Source organism: Protopterus annectens, chromosome 2.part1 (genome assembly GCF_019279795.1).
Source record: "Protopterus annectens isolate FY-2018-M chromosome 2.part1, PAN1.0, whole genome shotgun sequence".
Lineage (NCBI taxonomy): Eukaryota > Metazoa > Chordata > Ceratodontiformes > Protopteridae > Protopterus > Protopterus annectens.
In genome coordinates this window covers 690022486-690037060 of record NC_056729.1, presented here as the reverse complement: position 1 = coordinate 690037060, position 14575 = coordinate 690022486, and the positions used below count along the sequence as shown (strand labels likewise).

Sequence of the window (14575 nt, the reverse complement as noted above, 5' to 3'; positions counted from 1 at the left end):
CCCTCTCCACATCTTCTTCCGAAAGACTCCTGGTAGACCTGGAAGATAAGGTTGGGGATCTCGACCTAGCAGGCACTGGAGATTAGACCATCAAAGAGACCGGTAGGGACTCTACAGACCGGCTCCGAGAAGCAGAGTCAACTATTTGCAAGGATTCAGCAGTCGGCAACGAAGTATCTGTGACCGACTCCGAAACCACAATGCTCTCCTTCGGCTCCAAAGACTAAGGAGTCGAGGAGGCAGGTTTTATTAATTTGGCAGGCGGCTCCAAAACACTAGCCGGTGCTGGAGAATGTCTTTTTGAACCTTTAGATTTTGAGTCAGATCTTGACTTCGAAGACTTAGACGAAGAAACCGAAGAACCAGACAAAGCTTCCTCGAAGGTTGGTTTCAAAAGACCCCTGAGTATCAGTTTGTTCTTTCTCTCCTGCAACACCCTAGGAGAGAAAGCATGACAGAATAAACATGATTCTTGCAAATGGATGGCTCCCAGACAGTAGACACAGCTACTGTGGCCATCGGTGAGAGACATTTTCTGGGAGCACTTCATACATTTTTAAACCCAGAGGGTTTCTGCTCCTTGCTGTCCTTAGACATTGTAACCCACAAGCAATCAGAGGAAAAGAATAAGAGAAAGAAAATGACTAAGGACTAGGTCCTCCAACTAAAATGGGCCTAGCCCTGCAGACGAATTACATGAGGACTAGGTCCTCTAAGTTAAACGGGCCTAGCCTGGTGTAAGATATAAAACTAGATTTTCCACTAAACACTAGACCGATTCAGTCACACAGAAGAATATTTTAAATAAACTACAGTGGAAACAACACGAGGACTAGGTCCTCTAAGTTAAACGGCCCAGCCCTGTGAAGAAACGGGTCTTAAATTAAACAGACCAAGAAGCACAACACACACACACACACACACACACACACACACACACACACACACACACACATGCTCAAGGGTAGCAATTAACAACTATAAGAAATTAAGACTTTAGCGGGTCCTCGCTAAAGACCACCAGTCAACAATAAACGCTTGACAGGAAATAATCAATAGGAGCCCCCATTGATCAAAAACGGCAAACTCGCCAAACTAATTCTCTAGACAAGGAAAAACGCAAGTGCATCACACTACTGAAAAACAGGAGACTACTATACTAGACACACAAGGCCACAAGGCAATTTAGGTAAATCCTAACTGTAAATAACAGGAAAAAGGCGAAACCGCCAAAACTAACGGTTTAGAAAAAACACAACTGCGCCTAACTACTGGTACACAGGATACCACTAAAAAGGTCACACAACAATCACAAGACAATAAAGTTAAAGTCCTATAATGTATATATTCAATAACTATGCAAAGAATACTAGAATAATGAAAATTTGCAAAAACTTAGCCAGAGCCAAGAGAAGCACATCCGAAATCATCGATGCAGCAAATGAGATCCGGGAATTGCACTGGTGCAGCATGGGATACCTGCTTAGCCACGAGCCAACTAGAAGTCTTCGAGCTTGAAAATCGGCTCCGAACCCATATGTAAAAATGAAGGTGAGATTGGACCACCTAACATTTCTTTTCAATTCAGTGAAATGAGATTTCAGTATTTTGAAAATTAGTGATTTGGTCTCACTGAAATGAAATATATACACACACACACACACACACACTTTCATAGTTGGATACACATTTCAAAGTTCCTTTACCCTTCCAGTTTGAACTAATTCAAGAACACAATATGGAATGCAAAGAATTATGTTTACCATGTAAACCTGGGGAAAAATACTCTGGGCTTACTATGCAAAAAGTCTTACCTTGATACTGGGAAGGGGTGCAGGAAGGTCTCCCACTTCTTGCATACTTGTGTCTTCTACCATCTTTCCAATCTGTGGCTGTGGTAGAAAAAAAAAAAAAGATGGCTAATTTACATTCTTTAAGAACTAACTATACGACCTAAGTGGCAGTGAGGAAGCTTAAGCTGTTGCAGAATTATATGTTAGTAGTATTTGCTTTATGTTTTATCTGCTAATATATGCCCCATCATATCTGGTCTCCTCACAAAGCCTCTCCTATCAAAACACTACCTAATCTCTTCAACTGCAATTTACTCACCCTATCTAAGAGTGCCCCAGATCAGGGTGTCAGGACATCCCAAAGGCCATCACTTATAGCCAGTAGTGCGGAGAGGAATTTTAACTTGCTAGCCCATTTCCTTGTAAGACCCTGTTCCCAATAAAGCAGAGTAGTCTGCCAAGCACACACAGACCACACACACACAGAGTACAACACATCTGCCAAGGGCTGAACTACAAATCAATGTCCTGCAGGCTGTAATACCCACAGACTTTTGCCTAAGGCCTCACAGGGTGCCAGATCAGGTCAGTGCCTGCTCAGTCATTCCCCCTCCAAGCTGATTTTTAAAATGCTGTTTTACCTGCCAAACAAATGTCAGTGATGGCAAAGTTAAGTGCTTTGTCCCTATGGCAAAAAAAAAATTCAACATGCTTTAATGTCAGTTAGTAAACAAATAGTTGAATAAACAATCACTAACACCAAGCTCTGAATTTGCTCTACAAAATACACTAAAATTTAACTGAGAAGTACTTGCTTAAGAAGTATGATTGAAATTAGGAACAACAATTAAAGTCTCAACATAAGCTTAACTTACTTTACAAAGAACAAGTTGCTTGGACTAAAGCTAAATTTATTCCAACATCTTCAAAACTGGCTTCTGGCCCCACTGCCTACAGGGATGAAGCTCTGACTATGATACAGCCAATCCAAGTAGTAGCTCAGGTGCTGGAGAAGCTGGGAGTAGCGGGGGGCATAAGCAGCTTACATCAGTTCTCCTTTTCCATGGGGAGAGGCTGGTGTTTCTGTTGGCAGCTGGGACATGTACTTGTGGGGGTTGAGAGATGTCTCCCTAGCTGTAGGCAGGTTACCACCCTGGTGGTTGGAGGGGGCTTGAGTGGCTGATACCATGGGCAGAGTAGCCTATGATATCAAGCCTGATCTGCCCAGTAAGTTGCATTCCAAAGTAACCCCACCTTGAGCAGTGCATTTTACTGCTGCCCCTCAGCTCTCTTCAATTGGATGGAGTGTCAGTCATTGGGAATGCCTAATGAAAGACTACCTTAGCTCAAAGAACACAACCTGTTTGTCTACAATTATCTTAACCATTAACAAGTTTTATGGCATCAAGGCAGACCTAAGACATAATGCACTAACAGTGAACTTTGGTACTTTTGTGTGAAAATTTTTTTTTTTTTGCATTAGTCCTTGATGCCTACAAAGCCTTTGATAATTAGTTTTCATTTTTGTTTAGAGTCCTTGAGGCTTTTAACTTCCTACATAACTTCATAACTTATGCACGACTTCTGCATACTAAGCCTTCAACTGTCATAGTGATTAATGGGCAAAATCTATTTTCTATAGGTATTAGAAAAGTGGAACCAGGGTAAGTGATCTCTATCACTATACTTTTTCAACATACATTTCTGAAGTATAGTTATGTGAGGATCGTTCCATAACTAAATTTAAATAGGACCGCAGCTGTAGTCATCACAATATGGAGGTCTTTCAGAGGCAGAGTCCACACTGCTGAGCAGACTTCCAGAGCGAAGCATCCTTCCTCGGCCTGGCTGGGTTGACACCATCTTCTCTGGGATGTCCATATGCTGCCAGTATAAAAGTAGCTTCAGCCCATGTCATCTTTAGTTCTTCCTTGCTCCTCCTAGGCAGAAGGAGAATCCCCTTAAACCACAACTTGCTCTTTGGGGCCAGTTTGGACTACCATTCTAAAAGACTGGTCATTCTCAGGGAGTCTAGACAAATGAGGGGGTTGGAGGGAGGGCTAAATCCTAAAGAAGAGTAACAAAGACTGAAGAAAATAAGAGGTGAGGGAAGGGACTGTGGGAAACAACCACAACATTAGGATGCTTCCAAAAAAGGAAGAGGAGATGAAAGGAAGGCACTGTAGTACAACAGAGATCCTATTTAAACATCTGCTGTCACAAGTAAATTCAATACACAACTGTACTATTGCTCACAGGATAATTTAAGAAGTTCCTGCAGTATGACAGACATAAATCCAGCCATAGCTAGAGATTAAAGGTCCAGTCAACAGTATCTGAAAAAGATGTTTGAGTGCATTCACTGTTAAAGCCATTGCTTCCTGGAATATCTTGTCCCCAGGTGGCCTGATTGGCCAACCAAACCTTCTAGAGCCCTACCTCCCCCCAAGACTTTGGCTACCTCCCTCCCACTACCACACATCTGTGGTATATGAGGATCATCACCTGATGTCATCTTCATGCCCTCACAAAGCTAGTTGAGAAGACCCAGTCACCAAAGCCCAAGTGGACCACAAGGGGACAAATTCCCTGTGCCACAGATCCTTCCACGGGTCCCCAATCTCTCTCTAAGGAAGCATGGCAAGGTTAAAAAGGAAAGGAATCCTGGAAGGGAAACAATATGTAACAAGTAAGTCAAAAACTGGATCAAAAGGCTATCGCCTCCTGCCCAAGGAACAAAGGAAAAAATACAGGAGAAGGTTGGGGAGAACCCAGAGTGCAACAGTGAATGCACTTGAAAATCTTCATGTATGGTAAGTTCCTAACACAACTGTACTACAATCATTCTTCTATTCACTACTGCAATAATTACTTCTTGGGAAGACTGCCAGAGCAGTAATGCACAGGATGGTGTGCAGTAGGGAAAACAAAAGTTATGCCTTACCATAATGTTCCGTCTGTGTTATCGATCTTCACCAATCCTTGACAGTGGGTTCAGTTCCGAACCTTGGAACTGAGACGCCATTTACTTCAGCTTGCGCTCTCCAAACTCTCGAACCAGGCTCTACCCATAATGCTCCTCACAGAGATTACCTCAGATCAAGTTTGCCAAGGAGGGGCAGTCAGACGTGAGAGGACAAAATGCATAATAATTAAATGAATTGAGGCCAAATATGAGTCCTTAAAGGAAAGCTAGCCAAAGTCTAAATTCGGTCTACTAAGAGTCTCAGGATGGGGGACGGAGGCTGGGGATGCCAAGGATTGGTGAAGATCGACAACACAGACGGAACGTTATGGTAAGACATAACTTCTTTATCTGATGTTGTCAATCTTCACTCAATCCTTGACAGTGGGACAGAGTCCCCAGCTACTTTAGCCTCAGGAGGTCTCATGGAAGAATATCCCTAAGCACCACAGAGCCAAAGGATGCTCATCCCTTTGAGACTTGATCTAATTTGTAATGAGTGATGAAAGTATGATGAGAAGACCAAGTGGTTGCTGCACAAATGTCACCTAAAGAAGCTCTGGCATGAAAGACTGCAGAAGTAGCTACTGCTCTCATAGAATGGGCTTGAACTGTTTTTGGGAGCTGGAGTCCGGTTTACTATCTAAAGCACAAAATCACTTACGCAAACGGTGATTTCCGCAACAAATAACGTTGACTCATACATATTAATTAGGTTGTATGGTCGACGCAACAAAGTTGACAAATTCTGTCGACCATATTTTGTAAATCTCCCATTTACATCAATGCTGTGAGTCCCTGCCCTGTATATGTCCTTCTAAACAGACGTACACATGAACGTTGACATTCCGACTGTTGCTCCTACCATGTTCGAGGAGGTGGCTGTCGTGCATGTCAATGTCGACCTTTTGACTGTAAACCCTGGAGCCCTTTAGAATGAAAAATGAAGGTGATATAGTCTCTAAGCCACTTGGCCAAAGTAATATTAGAAACTGGGTTGCCTAAATGGAGAGAAGATAATGCCACAAAAAGTTGGTTTGATTTTTTAAAATACTCTAGTCCTGTGAAGATAAAAACATAGTTGCCTATGCATGTCAAGAAGATGGAGAGTGTATTCTCCCTTGTTCAAAAAAATTGGGAAGAAGACTAGTAGCTGTAAAATCTGATTAATATTAGTTTCAGATACATCCTTGGGCAAAAAAGAAGGCTTGGTTCGAAGCACAACCCTAACTTTATGAAAAATTAAGTATGGAGGTTGACACAACAGGGCCTGAAGTTCTGAGACTCTTCTGCCAGAAGTGATGGCCACCAAAAAGAGGGTTTTCCAGGACAGTTATTTTAAGTCACAAGATGCCGATGGTTCAAAGAGGTTTCGAGTCAGGGCCTGAAGGACATAGTTAAATCCAAGGAGATAGAGGTTCTTTGAAGGAGGTCTTAGCATTAGAAGACTTTTTAGGAATGCTTTACACAGTTTGTGTGACATCAGGGGAGCACCTTCCAGTCCTGTATGGAAGTTTGAGATTGCAGCTAGATGCACTTTAATCACTGATGTAGAGGAACCAGACTGATAAAGAAAGGCTAAAACATCTAAGACCTTGTGGATAGGACTTGAATAAGGATCTATTCCACTGTCTAGGGCCCATCTAGCAAATTTTTCCCATTTGCTTTGGTATAATTTCCTTCTACACGATTTGTGGTGAGCGATAATAATCTGTCAGACAGGTGAGGAAAGAGAAGGATGCCTGGCAATCATGGGAACTGGAGAAGCCACACAGTGGGCTTGAGGTTTTGGAGATTCAGATGCACCATGCCCTCCAGATGAGACAGTAGATCTGGAAATGAGTCCAGAATCCATGGTTTCCAAATCAAATGAGGCCAGAGGAAGGGAAAACAAACTTGTTTAGGCCAGAAGGGTGCCATGAGGATTGGTGAGTTCTCCGTTCTTTTGGCTTTCTTCAGGAACTGTGAAATAAGAGGAACTGGGGGAAAGCCATAAAGCAGACCGGAGAGGACAACCGTGGACAAGAGCATCTCTAGGTGACTCTTCCTGAGGGGGGATTAGGGCAAAGTAACTTCTGCGCTTGTTTAGAGAAGAGGCAAAGAGATCGCAACAAGGTTGGCCCCAGTGGTGAAAAAAGTTGTTCGCCACTGCTGGATTGAGAGAACAGTCGTGAGGTAACAGGATAGTTCTGCTCAATTTGTCCACTATCAGAACTTCCCGGAAAGTGCGCTACTATAAGAAAGCAGTTGGAAGAAATCACCCACTGCTAAACTCTGAGTGCTTGTTGACACAATGGGTAAGATTTTGTTCCCCCTTGTTTGTTTATGTACCAGATTACTGACATGTTGTCCATTTGAATCGCTACTGTTCCTAGAGGGAGGACATCTTGGAATGCTTGCAACGCTAACAGCACTGCCCTCATCTCTAGTACACTGAAGTGTAAGTTGGTCTCCAATTGGGACCACTTGTCTAGGACTGTCCTTCCCAGATAATGCCCCCCCCCCGGTCTGGGAGGCATTCGCGGTCACTGTAGCTTGGGGCTGGGGGAGAATGAAAGGACGACTCACAAGAATCTGGCTGGGGTGTAGCCACCATAACAGGTCAAGCTTGCAATATTTGGTAATCAGAATTAATTGAGACATTGGTTGGTAGATGAGAGACCATTGGGACACTAGTAGCCACTGAAATATCTGCATGTGATATCTCGCCAAGGGGCTAGAGTGATTGCTGCTGCCATGGAGCCTAAGGTTTGAAAAACTAATTTTGCTGAGACCTTGTCATTGTGTAGCAATTGACCAACCTGTGATCTTATGCAATGTAGCCTTTCTGGAGGGAGAGGTGCAATTCCCGAGGCAGTGTCTACGTGGGCTCCAATGAAGTCCAATTTTTGATTGGGCTGAAATGCAGAATTTTCGAAGTTTATGGTTATTCCCAGAGATGCTCAGAGATGTATGGTGTAATCTCTTGCCCATTCTAATTAAAGCCTGGTGGCAGCGGTGAGGAGCCAGTCATCAAGATACGGAAATACTCGAAACCCTTGCAGTCTTAGATGAGCTGCTACCATTGCTATGCATTTGGTAAACACCCTGGGGGCTGTGGTGAGTCCAAAGGGCAGTGCTCTGAAATGGAAATGACCGACTTCCAGCCAGAAGCACAAAAACCTCCTGCCAGAAGCACAAAAACCTCCTGGAGCTCTTTTCCATTATTATGTGGTAATAAGCACTTTGGAGGTCGATACAGCACATCCACTCATCTTTTTCCAAGAATTAAAGTATTGACTGAACCATATTGGAATTTTGTTTGTTGAACTGTCTTATTGAATTGGCTGAGATCCAAGATGGGTTTCTAGTCCCCCTGTTTTCTTGGGCACTAAAAAGAATCTTGAGTAAAATCTAGATCCTTGTTGGTCTGGTGGGACTTTCTGGATGACTATTTTGCTTAGCAGTTTTTGAATTTCTAGAACTGCTGCTTCCTTGAGAGTGGGTGATACGCCTGGGTGTTTTTTCTGTGGTTTTCGACGTTGTGATAGAGGAATTTGGTAACATCTAGATAGGATTCCCTGCAACCATTTGTCCTTTGTTAACATTTTCCAGGCATATTGATGCAGAGAAAGTTGCCCTTCGAGTGCCTCCAGAGGCGGGCAATCGGGCACCCATATAGAGGTGCTGGCAGGAAGCTCCAGGGAAGGTGTCTCTGGATCCCTGATTCTGCAGTCCATTTCTGCCTCTAGGGCGTCGTCTTCCATTGACTCCCCCCTCTGCCCTGGGGAAAGTCTTTGCCTCGTAAATCCTGGAAAGGCCCATTGTATTTTTAAACCATAGTCTCCCACTTCTCTGGTTCCTAGAATACGGTCTCTGAGGAGTGGAGAAATGTATGCCAAAGGCAGAAAGGGTCTTACGTCCTTTTCACATCTGGCTAGAGTATCTTTTACCTTGGGACCAAACAGGGAAGATCCATCAAATGGAGAGCGTTGATGAATGATGCTTTAAATGGCTCCGCAAATTCGCAAAAGTGCATCCAGAAATGCCTTCTAATGGCAATGCCTGAACCCACTGCCTAGTCGTCCCTTCAGCTGTATGGGCAACAAGCCTCATGGACGAGTTAGAAATTACTTCTAGGGTTGCAAGCTGAGAAGCAACTATCTTGTACCCCTTCAGCCACTGCTCCTTCGAGGGTATCTGAAAGCTCCTTGATCAGATCCCTCTGTAGTCTTGTAAAGTGCACCTAATAATTCAAGGACCTTACACAGCAAAGGTCAATGAAGCATAAACATGCTTTCCAAATCTATCCAAAGTCCTAGACTCCTTGTTAGGAAGACGGATAGTAGGACTTTCCTTGGCAAGTTCCTTTCTGGTGGCTGCCGCTACCACCACAGCGTCAATGGCAATTCCTTTGGCCCAATGTGGTTCCTCTTTAGGGGCTGATAATACTCTATCTGGTCTCTTAGGGATTGGCTCTATGGCATCGGGCATCTTCCATGCTCACTGATCAATCAATTTAATAGGATCGTCAGTGGGTGTAGAGATCCAAGAAGTGGAGGGCTGAGATGAAAAGCCTCCAGGTATACTGATTCCACTGAGGAAGGCTGGGAGGAGGACCAGACACCCCTCTGTTTCAGAATTTCAAGGATGTCCCCGAAGGGATCATCATCAGGGGGTGACCTGGGGGAACATTCCCATTCATCGAAATCAATATCTTTAGTGAAAGACTCCTCTGGGGAGTCTAAGTGCTTTCTCTTGCACTGTTTGCAGAGACTCTCTCGGGGGTCCGGTGATCAAGGGAAGTATCCGAAGAAGACACTACCAAGGTAGGTGTTACCTGAGACTTTTGTGTTCTCTGTCCTAGGGGTACAACTGATGGTAGCTCAGGTTGAGGGCACAGACTGTGTGTCTCTAATAGGCAATGCCCTCTCCATAAACTGGAAGGCTGCCCCCCCCCCCCCCATAGAAGGGTGGGAGCCCAGAACCAAAATAGACTCCTTTGGAACAGAGGTCACACCCTGCACCGAGGAAGCCACCTCCGGAACAGAAGCCTGGGTCGATGCTGCAAAAGCTGAGGCACCAAGAGACATAGACAGCTCTGAAGGAACCGAAAAAGTACCACACATCTTGGACCCAACCAGAGAGTCTCGACCATGGGAGGTCTCCGGAGCCGAAAGCTCGGAGCCACTCAAGGTGGTCCTCGGAACCAGAGATGAAAATGCTACCAGAACCAAGACAGTCGGGGTTGGGAGAGTCGGGATTAGGGGCTCCAAAGGCTCAACAAGAGTTGGAGGAGGAGGATATGGGGATGTCATAAGATGAACAATTCCAACGCCAGTGTGGTTCAGAACCTAGGACAATCCCCTCACTATCAGTAGCTGATCCACCAATCTCATAATGTCTGTCTCTGAAAGACTCTTAGTAGAATGAACAGATGCAGTGGAAGGAGATTTCGAAGGTCTCACTTCCACAAAAGGAGTGTCTTTAAATGGGTCCACAGATGAAGAGTAGGATATTCTTGGGAGTGGAGGCAGCTCCAATTGCTTTGGTACCGATATATCAGTAGGTACCGAAGAAAAAGCTGTCGGCTCCGAAACCAATTTAGTGGTAGTAGCAATAGTGAGTGTAGACAAGTCCTCCAGTGCCGATGAACTCTTCGGTACCGAGGAAGGTCTAGGAATTTTCCTTGACGGTTCAGAGGACTTTGGAACTGAGGAAGGCCTTTTCTTTGAGGTGGGAGAAGAGGAGGAAGATGAAGTACCAGCTTTCTGGACTCAGAAAAGGCCTCTTTAAATCCAGTTTTAAGTAATCCTTTTAATATTAACTTTTTCTTTCCGTTACAGTACGGGTAGAAAACCGGTGACAGATCGCACAGTTCTCCTGCAAATGTATTTTACCAAGGCAATACACACACAGGGTATGTCCATCTAAATTGGGCATTTTGCCCTCACATTTCTTACACCTTTTAAATCTGGTGGTGCCCCGAGAGGGTTTAGCAGGAGAAAGTTTCTCCTGTTGTTCCACCAAGAGGTTCAAGCAGTCACACAAGAAAGAAATATGGAGAACGCACGATTTTTTATTTTTTTTTTGAAAACAGAAAGAAAAATACCAGCAATGGTATAAGAGACTACCTTTAAAGGTAATTAACAGAAGTGAAAGGGGGCACCAACAATGGTACTTGACAGTCTACCAACGGGAGAGGGAGGCAAATAGAAACCAGCTACAATAAGAAGAGAGAGAGAGAAGAGTGGGTAGAAATAAAAGGAGTTATAAAATAAGAAACTTTAGAAATAAAGTGTGAAAAAAAAATCAGAAATCACTCACAAGCTAAGCCAAGGTTTGAGAGTGAAAGAACATGTTTGGTCTGCGAAGCGGTAAATGAGACCTGGGGTAATCTCTGTGAGGAGTATTATGGGCAGAGCCTGGCTTGAGAGTTTGGACAGCGTGAGTTGAAGTAAATGGCTGTCTTGGTTCTGAAGTTCAGAACCGAACCCACCGTCAAGGATTGAGTAAAGACTTGACATCATCAAATCCATGGTTATAAGGCAATACACTTTGCAGTATAGCAGAGGCAAACCCTTGTCTTAGCTCTAGTGGCAACCTCCAGATTTTAGTGAGTTGACAATGTATGCACAGACAGCCAAGTGGCTGCTTCTAGGATGGAGGGAGTGCTGATCTCACTAAGGAATGATGTGGTGGCTACAATGACTTTAGTAGAATGGGCTTTGATATGCTCAAGAACAGGCTTGCTATGAGCAAACATAAGAAACACAGCATTCAAGCCACTTATAAAGTGACTCAACTGTATTCATTCTCTGTCTTAGCCAAAGCTACAAAACAGCTTGTCTGTCTTTCTGGACTCCTTAGTCCTGTGCAGGAAAAATCTCAGTACCTATGTATATCCAAGAAATTAAGGGAGTTCTCTCCCTTAACTTGGAGATTAGGAGAACACATGTAAATGAGTGGTTACATTCGGGTCTATATCAGAAGATCGAAGTTTCAAAACTTCGAATCTGATATAGTTGACACCATATGATCAAAGTCTTGAAACTTCGAATCTTTTAACGGAGATCTCTGTACAGCACGGAAAGGAAGATTTCCCTTTTCTGCACTGTAGTGTGATCACGGAGTTTGTATATTTAAGTTGTGGGGGTGTGCAGGGAGGCTTTCCCCCGTGCTTAGAGTGTTTAAATGGTTTGTTATTGTAGGTTGTTGTGTTTTATTACGTTTTCGATGTTTCAAGACTTCGATTATATGATGTCAACCATATCAGATTTGAAGCTTTGAAACTTTGATAATGTAATATAGACCCATTATATTCAGGGACAACTGTCACAACTTTAGGCATAAAAAATGGATTTGGTGTGCATGGACATCCAATCCTGATAGAAAACTAAAATAAACTACCTACAAATCAAAGCTTGAAGTTCTGAAATACTTCTAGGAGTGAAAGCCACCAACAACTGTCTTCCAGGAAAAAAAATGCAGGGATGCAGAAGCAGCTAACTGAAAAAGGCTAGGTTCAGCTTCTCTATGGCATAGTAAAATTCCATTGGTAATGTAATTTCCTTTGTTACAAATTTACAATCAAAACCCTTTTAATAACTGTCTTAATTGTAGGCTTTGAGTACAGGGGGAGGGGATGTTTAACAGCCAGGCAGGCTGAAATACTTAATGAAGTAAAAGGCACCATGGTCTGACAGGTAATCCAGAACCATTGCCACTTGGACTATACTTTGGTCTGGGTCTCTGGAACGGAATGTGATAATTTATTCCACTTTGCTAGGTATTATTTCCTTGGGTTTTGTTTCTTACTCTCTCTCTCTCTCTCTCTCTCATAATGTTTAGCACATCTTCAGAGTACTAGTACCTTGCTGGGATTACTTTGAAATAAAAAAGCATAAAAAATGTAAAAAAAAAAAAAAAAAAAAAAAAGTTGAAGTAAAGCTGTCAGCCTTAGAGTACCCAGAATGGAGTGCAAGATAGACCCTTTGTTTTGAACCAACAGCCAAGACTTTTCACTTCTCCCATAGGCTATGGGGGGTAGAGAGAAAGTACAGTTGTGTAAGAGCTCACCATAACAGTACATGTCCTGATGATAACCAATGCAGTACTCTTAATCAATGGGTTATCACCACTGACGTTCAGCTGGGGTACCAAAGCTTTACCTTCTCAGGATCATATGTCAGATGTGTAACCTCATCTCATAAGAGTAGGAGTATATAAGTGGATATATGAGAAAAATTCCTCAGACCATCTCCAAGCCAGTGGCCTGAAGACCCCTGAGAGAGAAAGAGACTGGTCAGCTAAGATGGTTGAAGCATGAAGTGGCAAGGAAACCCCTTCAGTTCTAGAATGCTCGCCACATGAATGGGACAGAGGGAGAAGAGAAAGACAGAGGCAGTAGAAAAAGAATGTAGAGATCAAGGAAGGTGAGAAGGAATAATGCAACAGTGACTAGTAGGGCATCGACTGGTATGGCAAGGTCTTAAATAACTGTACTATGTCCTGACAAATCCCTGCTGCAGTATTCCTAATCCATAGGTGATTCCCAGAACTGAAGGGGACATTAGAATGGTTGGCTATTAAGCTGTAGAACTGTCCAAGAGGCCAAAAAGGATTGACTTAACAAAGGCAGCTCTGGATCTTGAGAAAGCATCAATCCTGTAGTGTTTAGTGAAGGTATGTACTGTACCACCAGTGGTAGCTTCCAGTACGACTTTGGTACCATTCCTTTGTAGAAATCCTATAAGATACTACTGGCCTGGTACAATGAGCTCAAGGGTATGATGGCAAGGACTTGCCATGTAGAGAACAACAAAAAGAGATGGCCTTGGAGATCTAGCTTGCAACTGCTTGCTTGGATACTGGTTGGCCCAATCTGAGTCCATGAAGGAGACAAAAAGTTGTTCACATTTTCAAATGGATTTGGTTTTGTCTAAATATAATCTTAACTGTGAACACCTAGAGAGTGCAGGAGCTTTTCCCCGCAGTTCTATGGATTGGGAAAAAAGTAAGAAGATTTAAGGCCTGTTTGATGACAACTCGTTCACTACTCCATGCATGAATGAAGGGTTAGTCCTCAGGGTCACCTTGTCCTTGTAAAAAATAAGAAAGGGTGAAATGACTGACAGCCTGAAGCTCTAAAACTGTTCTAGCTGAAATGAGAGATCCAGTATACGTCTCTATTGCCCTCAGGATGGGTGGAAGCAGATGTATCTGGTAGTGGGGAGAAGGAGGCATGCCATTTAGAGAGGGGATTTCCTTCCAAGACATGGCATAGCCCCCCTTATAACAGAAAGCTTACATTGGTCTGTATAATATTTTTCCAGGTGGAGACTGATTGGATCACCCTTTCTGAAAGGGGCAGGGTGGGGGGTATGGGGAAAGACTTTGCAGATGGTCACAAAGATTTCTCCCCAAAGGCAGGCCTCCCAGAACAGGAATATCTCAATGTTTTTTTTCTGGGAATCTCTTTCTGTGGGCCTCCCTGTGTTTGTGGCTGGGTCTAGGATCTCTTCTGACAAGAGGTGGGTTTAGTTGTACAATTCCTTGGGTACCCAAGTATGGAGGTTAATAGCAGCTGTCTGCAGTCTTTCATGATTTTTCCAGGTTCTTGAGGAGTTCTGAAAAGATTAGCTGCTTGAGGGCCAAACAAGAAGTTACTGTCTAAATTGTGAAACTATAATTTTTGCTTTAAAGTCTTCGGGTAAGAGTTAATTGTGCAACCATGCATACCTGCAGATAACAAAGCCAGTAGCAGTTACTCTAAATGAGGCCTCTGCAGCATCATAACTACATTTAATGCTGTGACTGGCTACTTGTGTAATCTAAG

At 43.4% G+C, this 14575-nt stretch overlaps 1 protein-coding gene across 2 annotated transcripts in view; it reads right to left on the bottom strand.

The window, feature by feature from the left end:
- SCMH1 (Scm polycomb group protein homolog 1) overlaps nucleotides 1–14575 on the bottom strand; it is a 1495203-nt gene that overhangs the window by 1386948 nt on the left and 93680 nt on the right. For both annotated transcript variants that reach the window (XM_044062427.1, XM_044062428.1), the window contains one exon: nucleotides 1815–1892. In XM_044062427.1, coding sequence (XP_043918362.1) covers nucleotides 1815–1892 — 78 coding nt within the window. The remainder of the gene's footprint in view (nucleotides 1–1814; nucleotides 1893–14575) is intronic.